The sequence below is a fragment of the Rhineura floridana genome, chromosome 8, assembly GCF_030035675.1.
Source record: "Rhineura floridana isolate rRhiFlo1 chromosome 8, rRhiFlo1.hap2, whole genome shotgun sequence".
Taxonomy (NCBI): Eukaryota; Metazoa; Chordata; class Lepidosauria; order Squamata; family Rhineuridae; genus Rhineura; species Rhineura floridana.
In genome coordinates, this window is record NC_084487.1 from 12185753 (window position 1) to 12202132 (window position 16380).

The window sequence follows — 16380 nt, forward strand, 5'->3', positions numbered from 1 at the left end:
TGAATTTCTGTTTAAACACCTACTGTTAGGAAAAAAGCTGTGTGTGTGTGTGAGAGAGAGAGGGAGGGATGGTGTGCGAGTGAGATTTCCATCCCTACTCTTTACATGATTTGTTCACGCGTGAGCGCACACGACCGTGTGGACACAAACTCGCAAGCCCGCCGGGTGATTTGTTTATGGTGGGAAGACGGTCATCTTATGGGGAAGACTCCGCGAAGGTGGCTGGTGAGGTTCGTGTCTGAACCCCCCAGGTGGGCTATTGGTGCGCTGTGAGTTGGCCTCCGGGTATGCCAGAGCAGATGGGGGGGGTCGCTTGCTTGCTCCCGCCATCGGCCTCGCTCTGCTCCATTTCAGCCAGAAATCTTCCGCGATCTCTTGGCCGACGAGGGGGGACGAGAAAGTGAAACCTACCAAGTCCAAAGTTGAAACTGACTTGGGCCGAAGAGCCTGCTCGGTTCACTTGGTGGGCGAGGAGAGGTGAAGACCCTGCTCAGCTGGCGATCCTGGTGCAGGTTCTGGAGCATTAAAAACCCATTTTAAGCCCCTGAACTGTGGCTGGCGACGAGGCTGTTTCCTCCCCCCCCCTTCAACACCTTCTCTCCCTCTCTTAGGGAATGCTCAGAGGGCCTCTTGGACTGGTGGAGCAGGTTTCATGCCCCGCTCCTCCTCCTAAAACTGTCCTGAAGGCAGCGGCCCTTTTCATTTCAAGTTTCAGAAAAGGGCTGGAGTGTGTGTAGAAAATATATATATTAAGTCGTCGCTCCTTCTTTCTCTCCAGGCATCGTGCCCCCCCTCCCTCTTCCCAGTTCCTTTGAATGTTGCTTCCCAAACTCAAAGGCGGCGCGCGGGGAGGTTGCGTGTCAACTCCCCCTCTCCCACCTCTCGTCGGTTGCGGCGGCGAGATCACCTGAATCGATATGATCGGGTGTGGAGGCAATTCCCTTTCTCTCCACGACACGCGAATTTCCAGTTTGACTCGTTAAGGTTGGTCCCCCCCCCCGCGCTCCCTTTCAGGATTTGCAAAGAATGACAAATCAATGAAAGGGAGGGAGGGGGGAAATTTAGAGAAAAGGAGAGAGGTAGATGGTGGCGGGGGAGCCAGTTTTAAAGCACGCAGAGGAATTGCGCCGCTTTCCCCCCCCCCCCGAGGGAGACCGTAGCCTGAATTAACCACCTTCAAAGTCCCGAGGAGTTCAATGGAAGATCCGCAACACGTGCGTGAATCTCTCCCCTTTGCAAATCAATGGGGTTCTGAAGGCTGCGGTGCGCTTATCTCCTCTGCTGTAGGGACTTGCGCTTTGAATAAGAAAGCCACTTTTCTTAACAAGGAAGAAATCTAACCCTTTCCTTTCTCGTCACCAGACAGGGCCGTTTTAGGAGGTCACCTAACCCCGATTACCTGGGAGTAAGTCCCATTGAATCCAACAGGGCTTATTTCTGAGTTAGACATGAGCTGTCAGGACTGCCGCTGAGTTAGGGTTGCACGCGTAGGCCGAAGCCCTTGGTCGAAAAAGGTGGGCTTCACAGGGTTCTGGATCGCTTACAGCGCGTATAGGAGAGCGTGTATGTGTAGGTGGGGGGTAACTGACCCCCCTTCCCTTTTTCATTTTGTTTTGTTTGACGTTCAGAGTGCGACAACCGCCTCTCTCTCACCCGCCAAGGATTAAAGGCTGGTTTGTTTGGGTTGGTTTCACGGAATTGTGTCTCCTGTTTGTTCTTCGGCTGGCCCGGGGAAGCCTGCACCGTCGAACTGCCGTCGATCCGCATTTTGCAAAGAAGGAATGGCTCGCCCTCGTCTCTACCCCACTCCTCAAATAAAGTTTGGCACCTGGTTGGCCACTGTGAGAACAGGATGCTGGACTTGATGGGCCACTGGCCTGATCCAGCAGGCTCTTCTTATGTTGTTATGTTCTTAAAGTTGTCCTCGATTCCACCCACTCCCAGGGCTCCAAGTAGTTTTACCCTGGGGATTGCGGTGAAGGGAGGTAGGTGGGTGGGTGGGTGGGAACAGAAGTCTTTAGATCTCTGCCCTGGGCCGTGTCCCTTCTATAACCCTCCGATGAGTCGCTCCGGGCTGTTTACACAGCTTTACCTGTGCTACGGTCCTTCCCTGTAAAATCCCAGCCCAGTCAGCGTAACATAATCCCCCTTTCAGTCAATTGTACGTGGCCTAAAAGGAGTTGGGCGACGGGCGGAAGAGAGTGGGGGGCGGATTGTATGTGTATGTCTGTGCTAGTGACTGTCTTACCACTTCTCTCCGCCCCCAGCTTTCTCCCCCAGCACTGAGACAGGGAAATTCAGACCAGGTGCCAGAAAGCAAGACGGAGACAGGCTGACGATGAGAGCTACCAGACGCTCTGCTCTCGGTAGCCGTGTATACGTGAAAGCTAGCCGGGAGTTCCGTGGGCCCTTTCAGTGCCACCTTGGAGTGGGAGGACTCGCGTTTTGCAAGCAGAGGGCCTCAGGGTCCATCGCCGCCCTCTCCACCTAGAGAAGCCCAAGAACCAGGGTGGTGATAGTGTTGGGTATAATTATCACACCCCCTTTGAAAGCTGCTGCGTGTCTGAGTTAGGCTCTAGTTACTTCTGAATAAACAGGATGGGTGTTAGTTTGTAGCTGGTAACTACCGGATCTCACTAGATCTGCTCACTTTGTCCGGGGCGTATGATTTCCCTATAACATGCTTGATGCTACATTCCTAGAGGCACTTACCTGAGAGTAAGTCGTATTAAATCTAAAGGGGCTTTCCTCCTGAGTAGACACAGATAGATAGGCCTGTAGTGCTCATCGCGTTGTCTTTCAGTGCAATCCTAATCATGTCTACTCAGAGGTAAATCCTATTGAATTCAGTGGGCTTACTCCCTTGTAAGTGAGGTTAGGATTGCAGCTCTTCTCACAAGCAGGGTGGTATAAGGAAAGGTACCTCCTGTGATTGTTAATCATACCCCACACACACACCTTAGAGGTTGTCTGCAGGGAAACAGGAGCCCCATACAAATTGCTTTATTCCGATTGAGTTAATGTGGAATAACTACGGCTTCCATACTTATGCATATCACTAAAGCGCATTAGGACGTTACTTCTGTGTCTGAAGGAGTCGCAGAAACTCATTGAGGCTTTTGGTGTGCTAGTGAAATATATAAGGGATTAAGAAATGTTCCAGGACAACTAACCCGCATTAAATTAGGTGCCCCTGAAGCGATAATGTTTTTGGATTAAGTAATTCGGAGCACACTCCAGTTGCAATGTGTGTAGACCATCCCTCTTCCTTACGCCTGAAAATCTCCACCTCCCACTGAAGTCGGTGACCAACCTATTTATGTAAATGGATCAGGATCACACCCAAGTTCTTACAACATACACGAACCAGCTGCCGCACCAACGTTCCGAAAAATAAAGTACTGCAACCCATATCCCTACTGAAGTTTTCCTTACAAAACTCCCCCAAATTTTAATTGTTGAGGATTTCACAAACTTATTATGAAGTGTAAGACAGTGATAATAGTATACACATTTTTAAACGAACTGCCACCCTACACCATAAAGTGAAAGAATGCCTTTTATGTTGCTAATAATATCTTTGCAGTGCTGGGGTTTACTGAAAGAAGAGTCATCATTTTTAAGGACCCTCCCCTAACAGTAAGAACTAGTCGTTTCGCAGTTCCGAAGTTGGTACAGTTGTAGAGCTAGAGTTGTTCACTGATCCTTTTTGATCTGATATTTTCTAAGATTTTAAGAAGTAGATCTCAAAACGTATCGTGAGAAGGAGATGTGTGCGTGTGAACGCAGTATTTTTTTTGTTCTGCTGCTGTTCTCGGGTATCTATGGATATCTTCGCTGTGAGAGTAGAGGACACTCCTCAGGTGATCTCCGATGCGAATCTTTTTGGCTGGAAATCGATGTCGTGGGAGAAGTTTCGGACCCGATCCAAGTAGAACTCAGAAGGGTTTCGTGGAGGTCACGTGTCTTGCAACCCAATTACAAGACTCGTGGGCCTCATTCCGGTGCAGTGCTCTCGAATTGGGGCTTGCTTGCTTGTTTGTTTTACATTAAAAGTAAACTGCATCGAAGTCAATGGGACTCGCTTACAAAAAATTGTATTCAGGATCAGGCTATGTGTCCGCCAGATTTAGTCCCACCTAAATTTGCTTGCAGCTTGATGCTTAGTATATGATGCTTTCTGGGAAGTGAGTTCCACTTAATTCAGTAGGCCGTTCATTGGATGACAGTTGTAGGAAGGATTCCTACGCATCAGAAAAGAGTCCCATTGAGTTCAATGGGGCGTGTTGCTAGCCAATAGAACTGCAATCTAAGGACTTCCGTTTTGATGGACATCGACTGTCTGCCCTGAATATTTCAGACCAAGATAAAATCTACGCATGGAATTACCAATGTCTGTTAAAGATATTTTCAAACTTGTTCACATGCAAAGAACACTCTCCATTCTTGAACCCTGCCGTGTCCATTACGCCGACAGTTGAGGGGGTTATGGGACCGAAAGAGACGTCCAGATGTGTTTATTCGGAAGTAAGTCTCACGGTGCCTTTGGCCAGTGAGCAGCTCTATGACACGCGAGCATTGCCGCTGATGACATTTGTCCTCCGCTCCTCCTCGAACGCAACGACTAGGAGGGAGGAGCCCATATTATGCGCACAACAACCTTGTGGGGCAGGAAAGTGACTGGCTCAGTTTACTGCAAAGCCGAGCGGGAACGTGAACGCCGCTTGCTCGGCCTGAAGGCCAGCCCTCCAAGCCATGACACCACACCGGCTCTAGAAGTCAGCTCCCCTGAGCCCAGTCGGGCTTAACTTCGGAATAAACAGAGCTCTCCATCTGGACAGCCTTTCAGCAACAGTCCTGTTTATTCGAGGTTTCGCTTCGGCTGGCTTTGGCTCTTCCTTCCCTGTCAGCTGGATACACTCTCTCTCTCTCACACACACACGTTTTCCCCGATTCGCCAGCCGGGGCTTTAATTGACAGTTTTGCCCCCTAATAGGAGCCCCTTGTTGGGAGCAATTAGCAAAACAACCAGTTTAGCGCCGACAGAAGAGGCAGAGGAACATGTTGAGCGCTCGCTTGCGCAGTGGGGAGAGAACGCGGGGGGAGGAGAGAGAAAGGGTGTGTGTGTTTAATTCGATTTGAAGATGAGGGGCGTGTGGCCACGCTTTGTAGATCTTTTCCAGCTGAGAGCGAGGGAAAAGCGACCTGCTGAGAAAAGGAGCTGCGTTTGCCTGCGGGGAGGGGGGCTTAGCCAAATGTTAATGGCGGATGGAGGCACAGCTTTGGCTGCCGACGTAAAGGGGGAGAGAGATTAATTCATTTCGAATTTGAATTGCCAATCCCGACAGTCATTTTCGTTACAAATTACAGTTCAGTGCAGACTTGGCCCTCCGAATCTGCTTAAGGCCCCCCAACACACCTGCGGCCAGATTCCCCCCTTTTCGCGTGTTTACTCGGAAGTTAATCCCACTGAGTTGACTGGGACGTTCTCCACCCACCCACCACCTGCATTCGGATTCGCAGCCTGCCGGCGCCTCAGTTTTACAACTAAGCGGTGGATCAGCCTGCCTCTCCTGTCTACCCCAAGCCGGAGGGAGAGGCTTTGGAGGACTTGTGGACGCATTTTTGTGAGAGCGAAAATGCCCCTCAAGGAAAAGGGAATTCCCCTCGGAGCCGGCGGCAGATTTGGCAAACCCTTTTTTTCCCTCTAATGTTAAAAAGGGTATGCGATGAATAATCACTCGGAGGCTGCTATAATGGCAGCTCGCTTCCTTGATGTGAAATCCCACTGAACTCAGTGGAACTTGCTTCTGAGTAAAAGTGCAGAGGTCTTCCTGTAGCCTGATCCAGTTTTGCTGGCCAGACTCACCATACGATGAAAAGAGAGAGTCTTCTCCATACTCACGATAAGTTGGATAGAACTTCCAAACAAAACAAGCATCCATTTGCACAAGTGCTCATTGATTCTGGAGTAGACTGGAGGAAACGCAGAAATATGTATTCGGATTGAGTTCAGTTTCTACACGTTGACCGGTTTCCTCCTAAGAACATTAATTTTGGGAAATCGGGTGTTGCAGCCATTCCTTTGGCCTTCCCTTCGCTGTGCACACAGACGCAACTTTGCCCGAGAGGAAGTTTAGTGAATTCAGTGAGACCATTTGCAACCAGCGGGGAGGATTATGAACGGCCTTACTCTAGAGGAGTCCCCTGGTAGTCACCCAGACTGAAGCCAAACAGTTGCGGCTACATTTCCTTCCCTTGGCCTGGAAAACGCGGTCGGTTTACCTGCCAACAGATCTATTCTGTTCCTTCCATTAGTCCCCTTGAGGATTAACTCGAGCAAAATAAATTACACCTCTTGTAGCAGGGTCCTAGGGATGTCTACTCAGAAGGAATCCCCCTCGAACCCAATGATATTTACTTCCAGAGACACGTGCACACACTAAGGAAGGAAGCTGCATCCCTTTGAACTCTGCTTAATGCGCTTCGCCCTGGGCGCTGAGATAAACATTCCAAATGATACACATGACTGATGCCCTCAAGTGCTCCAGTGTCTGAGCGCGTGCAGAGTGTCCGCCCGTCACCGCTGCTGTTCACAGCCTAACCCCCCCCCACCTCTGAGACATGACTGGAATCCTGCGACACACTGACCACGAGGACTGAGCTCCACAATGGGCCTCCTTTCTGGGGCCTGCTGTAAAAGGTAGATCGCAGGCCAGTTGTCCACTCAAAAGAAAGGAGGAAAAAAACACACGAAAGAATGATAAAGACTTCTTTCCGAGCTCATGCTTTTCAAGATCCGGATGATCCCGTACACCACGTCCAGACCGCATCCTTGCCTAGTTAGTGTAACGTCTGTACGGGCTGCCACCCGTACACGTGAGTCCAGGGCTAGCGGGACTGAACTGAGCGGCTCCTCCTACTTCCGCCCTCTCCCCGCACTTTTGGGCCCTCCCGGATTGGCCCAGTAGCTGTGACGTCAGCGCCCAGTGGCGTGGACCAGGCAAGGGGCCTTCGATAGAGCGACCTCCCAATAGCAACCGAACCATCCAGTTCCGAAGAGAAGAGGCAGGCCCTCGCCAAACAGCAGCCTCAGCCGCACCAGGATTCCTGAGCTGCTGCAGGAGTTAAGATCAGGTTCTGGGTTCGAATCTTCCAGGGCGGTTCGTTCATTGCCCGTTCCTCCCCCCACTCCAATGCAGACACAGTGACTTGCCTTCCCCTTCGATCCTCAAATCAATCTTGCAAGGTAGATAGGCTGAGAGAGAGAGTGGAAAAGCCCTAAAGATTACGTGAAGAAAAAACGATACGTGTGAGGTGCTGTGGACACGCTGAAGCACCATTCATAGCGCATCCCTAGCAGTAGCTCCATTCCGTTTAATGGGACTTATTCCCAGGCAAGTGTGTCTAGGGGTTGCAGCCTAAATATTATTATTTAGTGGGAAGCGAGGGGGAAAAGAAACAGTTGTTAAGCAAAAAGCACCCCCCCCACACACAACACGGACACACACACACAACACGAACACACACACACACACAAATTGATTTTGTCCGGAGAGAGGGCTGTTCACAAGATGAGCAATACCTATTTCGTAACTCGGCGTTCCATTTTACCTGTTTAATCCAGTCCGACCTAATCTAATTGAAGCACTCTGAACGATAATATTGGGTTGATCCATTTACTTTTTGTCTGGACTACGTCGGAAAGCGGAGAGGAGGAAAAGCTCCAGACTTCTCATCCTTTTATCCGTTTATGTAAAAACTATTAAAATGAACATTTAAATGTCTCGTGACTTGAGAGATTAGTTGGCGTGTCTTCCCCTCCCCCCCGTCGGATTTTACAGCGAAGGGACAAAGATCTTCGATTAATCGACTTTATGCACTTTACATATACTCGTTTCGTTGGGATGAATCTTCCTCTGAGCCTGCCCAGTTTCCCAATTCTTCCCTCCCCCCCGGCTTATTCCAGTTAACACATGCGTGAAGCCTAACCAGGTCTACTCAGGAGTAAGTCCTACTGAAGTCAATGGAGCTTACTCCTAGGTAAGTGAAATTAGGGCTTCACCCTAACTGGCCTGCTGCCACGAGATCAGATTCCGAAGAAAAGGCTACTACCCCCGCTTATTCCCCCGCCAAATTTTTGCAGCAGTCATGGTTAAAAATGCATGTGAGATGGCCTGGCCAGGCCAGGCTTCTTCCAGAAGGGAGTTTTAATGTGGCTTTATGGAGGAGAGGAATCGCAGAACAGTGAACGAGGCTAAATAAATAAATAAGTTTTTTAAAGCTGCCACTCAAAGTAGGGGACAGAGTCACAAATACCATTGGGCTGTGAGGGGGAAAAAATCAAATCCTACTTAGGAGGGCAATAAACGCATTTAATGTCACGACTCGTGCATCTTGGCCAACGCCTCCCAGGTGAGTTCCTTCTTCCGTTCACTGTGAAGATTCATTCATTCTTCTTCTTAAAGGGGGCATTATTTGAATATTTCGGAGCTGCGATCTACAACCCTTGTGAAGTGCGAGTCTCACTCTGAAGTAAGCCCCACTCTGCCTCTGCTAGGATGAGCGCACAGGATCTTAGCCTTAATGAGTATTGGAGCAAGTTAGTATTGGAGATATTTGCGTCTGAGTTGATTACTGATATCTGCGCGGAAGGCAGGGATTTGCGGCAGACGCTTTACCGGCATTCCCCACACCGTTTTGGAGTGGGCTCGAATGGGTTAAATTTCCCCCTAGTCCCGGAACTTTCCAGTCCTTCCTGGTCATCGAAATCAAACAGGCTTGCGGTATTCAGAGGTCGCCTTCCTCTGAGGCTGAGAGGCAGTGACTGGCCCAAGGTCACCCAGAGAGCTTCATGGCTGTGTGGGGATTCGAACCCTGGTCTCCCAGGTCGTAGTCCAACAAACCACTAAGCCACACTGGCTCGCAAGCAAGCAAGCAAGCAAAAACTCAGCACAGGAAGAATGGCAATCAATTTATAGAGCAGGTAATAAAATAATAAAAATGATTTTAAAAAGTGTAACATTTAAAAATGCAGCTTCAGCACTTTTTAAGATAAAAAAATCCCCTCTCCTGTGCATATTGTAATATTTGTCTACCCCCCCCAGTTTGATTCCTGTTTCACCCCACTTTATTGTAGCCAAGGTCTGGGCGAGTGAGGGAAGGGGCTATGGGAGCACGAGGGGCGGAAAGTAAGACGATACAACTTGTTGCACTTTAAACCTCCCCCCCCTCAAAAAAAAAAAAAACCCCACGAAGAGCGAGAACTGTTTCTCCCAGTTCTGGCGTCTGAATGAACCACTAGGGGATGCAATGACTCAATGGACAGAACACAGAGAGAATAGTTAAAAGTTCGAACGCGAGGAGAGCAGCCAATCGCTGATGGCTTCGGCGAGCAGACGGCTCATGTTGTTTCCTGATTGGCTCCAAGAATATCCCTTCGTCTCTCTCTCTCTCTCTCTCTCTCTCTCTCTCTCTCTCTCTCTCTCTCTCTCCCCCCCCGTTCATTTTCGCGAGCCAAGTGGCCTGTGGACCAGCTCAGCGAATCATGGGTAATACTTTTCAGCGTTCGCCTCCTCCGATGAGATGGATAATTATGGGATGGAATAGTGAGGATGTTGAGAAATGAAAGTATGTTCACAGTTCAAATCAAAGGTAACTTTAAAAAGAAAAAATTCTCCCGCTTGCTCACTTTCGCAACCCTGTCCTGGAAATTATGATTAATTTATACATTTTATTCAGTTTTCTATCCGTTTAAGGCTCGCTCCTTGTCATTTTATTCTCCGCAAAACGCGCTCAGAGAACAGGACCCATCCTCCCCACTTATAAAAATCCATAATAAAAGTGAATTAGCCATTATTTAAAATATTTTCCCCCTCGGTTTACCAAAACGCCGGAGTCCCGTCTTGCTCTGTTTAACTCCAAAAAGGCGGCAGGCGGCGGGGGGCGGGGAACTCACTAAATATTAAACAGCATAGATTTATTTACTTTGATCTGCTTGAAGTTATGTGCTAAGCTCGTATATAGGACTCAATCTACCCAGGTCGGGGTCCTTACATTATATTATGCCATTTCCTTTCTCTGAAATAGCAGTTGAAAGATCCATGTGTTTTGGGCTGGGTATGACATTTTTTTGAAATAACAATAACAATAATGAGAGCAGTGAGCACAGTGCTGATCCCGTCCCCGTAGTAATCGCTTTATAGGAACTCAAACTTTACTCGAGATTAACTCTTTCTCAGTAGCTCAAAAATGAGCAGGACTTAACTCTTTCCGGCTCTGGGAGGGAGACGAGGTGTTTTTTGGGGGGGAGGCTTAGAAGGGATCAGCAACAGTTGGCTCCTTCCCCCCCTCCTTGTCACCTCCTCGTTCAGTTACAGGCTCCACCCCCTCCCCGCTGATGACACTGGAACCTCCTTAAGTTGTGTCTCGCCACAGCTGTCTGTGAATACTGAGCCGGCTGGCGCCATCCTGGTTCTTTCAGAAATAATGCCTTCCCTTTAAAAAAAAATAAAGAGCGAGCGAGCGAGCGAGCCGTAAGGGGGAGGGGGGACCGAGGGAGAGGTGGAGGGAAGCGAGGAGTACAATTTGAGTCGATCAAGTTCTCCTTGGGTCTTTCCATGCAACTTTTCCGAGGGTGGTTATTTTTCGCCGCGTTTCTTTTAAGAACGCCTTCCTTTCGGGCTCTTCCGCGCCCCGTAGACTCTCCCCACCCCGCCGCCTCTTCTCCTCTGTTCAGAATGATCACAGCTACTTCGAAATAACATTAAGTCCGTGCACAACATTTGGCAGCGTGTGTGATCGTTGAGGGTGGGGAGAAAGAAATGGTCTCCCTTTCCAAACCGACCGACCAACCAAAAACCTTAAAGGGGAATAAAAACCCTTTATGAACCTAGCAAACTTTAAAAAAAGAAAGAAAAAGATTCAACAAAACTTCCCACCGGCGCTTTTTCAGGTGAAATTGACTAAACAGAAGACTAGCCTTTTTCTTTTTTACAAACAAACCTAAGAAATTGACTGAGTAGAAGACAGCGCGGGAGGCAGTCTTCCTTTTTTGAAAAACCTGAGCCAGAGGAAAGCGGGAGGGTGGAGAGAGACAGTCAGGCCGGCTGCCTGAGCGTAGATCCCTCGGCGATTGCACTCTCCCAGGCTGCAGACTGCAGAGATCGAAAGAGAAAGAGAGCGATGCTGCGTTGTCTTTTCGGATAGGTGAGTTCGGTAGGGGGGGAGAGCGAGAAAGGAAAGGAAAGAAAGGAGGGGAAGAGGAGGTGGGCTTTTGTAGAGATCTCTTTTGAGGGGCTGCACCTTCCGCGTGTGAAAGAAAAAAATCCAAATGTTTGAAAAGATTTTTTTTTTAAACCAAGTTTCCCCTCTTCTTTCTCGCCTCCTTCCCTCCCTTCTGTTTCTCTTTTTTTTTTTGCAGGTGATCAGAAAAAAAAAGGAAGGCAGGAATAATCTGCCGAGGGGAGGAAGACTCCGTTGCCGTTTCTCGAGCCTCCAGATCTCTCCCCCTCCACCCCCACTCTCTCTCTGTTTTGGAGAGACGGTTATTTAAGCAACACCTTTCCCTGCACATAGGCAGACACTTTCCACATCTCTCTCTCCCTGTCTTCCCAGACCTTCGGAAGAGTCACTTTGACGAACTTTAACAAGAAGTTGTGTGGCATTTTTTTTTTACGCATTCGCCCCCCCCCCTCCGAGTCTCTTCTTTTTTTTTTTTTTTTTTTGCACGGGGGAGAGAGGCCAGGAACCAATTTGCAAAAATCACCACTGCCGCCACCACATCTCGTAATCGCGAGGAGAGGCCAGCATGGAAGTAACCACGGATCAACCTCGGTGGGTCAGCCACCACCACCCGGCAGTTCTCAATGGGCAGCACCCGGATTCGCACCACCCCGGACTGGGCCATTCCTACATGGACCCCACTCAGTATCCTCTGGCCGAGGAAGTGGATGTACTTTTTAATATCGACGGGCAGGGCAACCACGTCCCCTCTTATTACAGCAACTCTGTGCGGGCGACGGTGCAACGGTACCCCCCAGCCCATCACGGTGAGTCCCATCCCAAGAGATCCAGGGGAGGGCTGGTCATATATTCATTCTCTCCTTCTCTCTCTCCCTCTCCCACCCCATTCCCCAAATTGCTGCATTTGACAGCCCCGGAAATAGAACCGAACGCTCAAGTCTGTTTCTGTCTATTCCCCCCTCTCGGCTTCTGCCTGCTTGATCTTTTAAACTGCTGATTGAATGCAAGCAGCCCATTAGCAACTGACAAGCTCAAGAGCCGTTTCTGGGAACGCAAGAGGTCTGGCTGGGCCTTGCTCTGCTAGATGCTGCTGTTCCATCCCCCCCTCGGCTTCTTCGCAAAGGAGTTAAGCCCCCTCCCCACGCCAGATGGAAGGCGCTCTCTGCAGCCCCGATCCTGTTGCACGCTTTATTTTTACTCGGGAAGCAAAAAGCTCCTCTTTCTTGGTTCAGTGGGAAATGTTCCCCAGAAAGCGCGCAAGCCCCTTTAAAAACCACCCCCACCGCAGGTAGATCGATGATCTCCATGACTTCCATTGAGAACCAGGGGGCTTCCTTCCGTGTTAAACGCGCTTTAAGAGGAGAATCATCTTTCATCCTGAGAGGAAACGACTCAGGGAACGTCGAGGAACCGGCTTCCAAATAAACCCCACTGAAGCGGCAGTCCTGTTTTAGCTGCTTCCCTGGGAGTAAGTCCCGCTAAACTCGACGGGGCGTTCTTCCGAGTAGACTTGTCTAGGTTGAAAGTTCTTGCACGCTAGGCGAGTAAGGCTCCCGGAATTCAGTGAGGCTTACTTTCGAGTAAAATTTAACGTGCGACCGGGTTGTAGTATTTGTTGGCTACCAGTCGCCTTTAAGTAACTTGAAAACTTCAGCTGGGTGGTGGATGGGGCCCGTCTGGGCAAAAAAGCAGGGCAACTTGATAGCCACAATCCAGCCACACTTCTCCAAGATTTTGATATGGATATGGACTGCCTTCAAGTCGATTCCGACTTATGGCGACCCTACGAATAGGGTTTTCATGCTAAGCGGTATTCAGAGGGGGTTTCCCATTGCCTTCGTCTGAGGCTGAGAGGCACTGACTGGCCTACGGTCACCCAGTGAGTGTCATGGCTGTGTGGGCATTCGAACCCTGGTCTCCCAGGTCGTAGTCCAGCACCTTAACCACTATACCACACTGGCTCTCACAAGATTCTGAAGCCCATGTTTAAAGGGGCTCTGGTCCTGTGTCCGTATAGTTGGGAGGAAACCTACTGAACACTGTGCTGGGGCTGTAGATCTTTCTCGCTTTGAGATCAACGGGGCTCAGTTGTTGCCTCGATCCTGCCGCTATTTTAATCCCTCGCCTTCATTAGGACATCCGTAATTGTAGTGGAAAAACAAATGTACGCTTCCCAGTGTAAAACAAAGACGTTTACTTGGGAAATTGAATTCAGTGTCCCACTCTCGGGGCTTAAGACCACATCCGAAGACTTTCAGGAGTTCGTTCTTAACCAAAAAATTCTGGCTAATTAGAACCCAACACGCCCTCCTCACCTTGAAATGCCTCCCTATCTCCTGGCTGTCATTTCTAGGCTTTAAAATTAACAATAATGCAAGTTACAATAGGCTCTTTCGGACAGTGATTTTGAAACCAGTGTGAGAAAACATCTTCCAAATCGGGCAATTAAAAAAGAAAAAAAAAGGAACACAAATTGGAACCGTTCTAAAATATAACTCAGAAAAAGAGGTGTAGTGACTTGCCTCAGGGCTGAGATGTTAAAATTAAAACCTGTCAGGGAAAATGATTGTCTCACTGGGGCTTTGTTCTATTAGTATGTATGAGTCTGTATTGAATATTCACAGAGGCAATACAATGAGACTTTGTTACTAGGACCTATCAAGGCTCACAATGTGGCCTGCCAGTTTTTGGAGTGACACAGAACTCTTCCTCGGGCTGGAGGTGAACGCAACAGTACCCAGTCAGAAGTTTTGAATTCTTCTTATCCTTCAATGGGGGAGATGTACTGCAGGATCATGTGTGTGTTTAATCAGAAGTAAGGCCCACTGAGTTCAATGTAACTTGCTTCCAAGCAAATATTGGAGCCGGACCCTTTGTATATTTGCTCAGGACTGTGTCCCATTGACTTTCTAGGGATTTCAGCCCTTAAGTATGTGCTTAACAATCTTCTTAAAGCGAGATAAAAGTCTTTGGGTGGGTCGTGCCCATTCCTGTTTGATTTTAGTATTCGCCCTGAGGTACTCCGTATGATTCTAAAGCTGGTCCACCTTTGTTTGGTCTTCCTAAAATGCTTATTTTACTGGGTCTGGTGAAATGTTATTTTATAATGAACTTTCCTTGCTTAAAAGGGTGTGTGTGTGAAAAAAATAGGAGAGCCCACTAGACATGAATATACAGTTAAGGAGATGTGCGAGACAGTGTTTTACATATATACCTGAGAGAGATAAGTCCTTCTCTGTTTCTCAAATAATAAATCCCAACCTTCTTTAGCAACAGAGCTCTTGACTTTTAAGGGCCCCTTCCCTATTTTATTATTCCTTTCAAAATCAGGAAATAAAGTTTGGTGCCTATGGGGTTGGTGGCAGAGAAATATTCCCAGAATGTTAAAAAAAACCAGAAAAAGCCTAATCTATAGACAGCTGTAGGAAACCCAGTGAGCAATATTGATCCCTGATTAGTAATTGCCTTGCCCTGCTATTAGAGTCTTTACAACGTACTTCGGAACAGTGTCAACCCTCCCCCCTCTCAGTTGCAAAGCTGTTCCCTTTGATCCAACCTGAATTTGAGTGACTCCGGTGCTGGCTGCTCAAGAGTATTTTCACACGTGAGCATTAAACCAGGTTGGAACGCCTTCCCATTCTTTTAAAGGCTCTTCATTGGTTCAAAATATCCATTCGATTTAAAAATGGGTCCCTTTTCACCTCCCCACCCCAACAATATTCACCGATGGCAGGACAGTTACTGGGGCTGTTTAATTTCACATGTGAAAGCTACCTATTTTGGCTTTTCTTGGATAACCAGATCCACAACCCAATCCAGTCAAAGCAGTTGGGGATTTCGGTTCTGACTGGCTCACCCTTGATTTCATTGGGACTGATTTTCAAAATGAACCTGCATCGGATCGGAGTTCTATCTGTAGACCGCAGTCAAGGGGACGCCAGTGCGTTTGAAAACAGAGATCCTGGCTTAATTTGGGTGGTTAGGATGCTTGTTCCAGATCTTTTAGTTCCCGAAACTTTCCTTTCAGGGTTGTTTACAAAGAAAGGATGTAGGTAGTTTTGCTTGCAAATTAAATCTTTTAATCTAAATGTCTTCTTTGCCTATTTGAACTTTCTTGATAATTCACAGCATCACTAAGCAGCAATATTAAAAATAAAAATGAGGATTAAAAAGCTGCCAATTCTCCCACTTTTACCCATTAGAGTAGACTGCTCAAACCCTCAGTCACTGGACAACTCACTCAGTGAAAATGAAAGGTAATGACACTACAGTTAAAACACATTTCTTAAGAGGAATGAATCCCCTTCGATTTTTCTGTGAACATGTCCAGGGTATATTTAGTTGGAAGAAAGTCCCGTGGATTTCATAGGCACCTTTATACGTGCTTAGGATCGGGGAGCTAGCCTATGAATACCCGGATCCTAACTTAGGAAAGTGTGAGGTCAGTGATATGAATGGGACTTCGTGTGTGTCTATGCTTTCAGCTCAATCCTGTACATGTTTACTCAGAAGTAAGTCTTGCGTCCAAGAAACTGTGCAGAGGAGAACAGTCTCCATTTGGATAGGGTAGTTTCCAGGTTCAAAAACGAACGCAGATAGTCCTAGGAAACTTTTAGCAGTTGTCTTGCGAAATTCTTGTGGAAGAAATCAGATCTGGAGCTGTGTGCTATTTTTTTGGGGGGGGGGGAGGAAGAAAAAACAAAGACAAATCTTGATCGGGAAATGCTGCTAAAAATAAAATAAAGATGTTTTCTGTTAGACGGTTGTCCATGAGTGACATATTCGAAAACTGTGTTTTTCTCCTCAATCCTAAATAGATTAATTTGGAATTAATGCTCCCAAGTACTTGGATTTAGCATGTTAATGGGGTGGGGGCTAACATCACAGTCACCCACAGGTTAGTTTAAAACCTGCCTTTTTCTACGGAATGCGAGTTCCAATCCTAAAGATCCATTTACTTGGGAGTAATCCCCATTGAACACAATGCGATTTCGTGTAAAGCCAAGTATTTTCAATCCGACATCGGGCCGGATTTGCAGGTATGAATGCATATTTATCTGGGAGTGAGCCCTTTTTAATTCCACGATAATTTCTTCTGAGTAAATATACACCCGTGGCAGACTGCACGGCTGCTTT

The 16380-nt window shown here is 47.9% G+C and overlaps 1 protein-coding gene across 9 annotated transcripts in view; it reads left to right on the forward strand.

Annotated features, from left to right (window-relative positions):
• Nucleotides 1-16380, forward strand: part of GATA3 (GATA binding protein 3) — a 76353-nt gene that overhangs the window by 6696 nt on the left and 53277 nt on the right. For 3 of the 9 annotated variants that reach the window (XM_061638307.1, XM_061638310.1, XM_061638312.1), the window contains exons 1-2: nucleotides 10533-11208; nucleotides 11423-12050. In XM_061638307.1, the coding sequence (XP_061494291.1) occupies nucleotides 11810-12050 (241 nt within the window). In that variant the 5' untranslated portion in view covers nucleotides 10533-11208; nucleotides 11423-11809. Of the gene's footprint in view, nucleotides 1-9516; nucleotides 9655-10513; nucleotides 11209-11422; nucleotides 12051-15699; nucleotides 15756-16380 lie in introns of those variants that run through there. The other 6 variants (XM_061638309.1, XM_061638316.1, XM_061638314.1 and 3 more) reach the window with 6 other exon arrangements.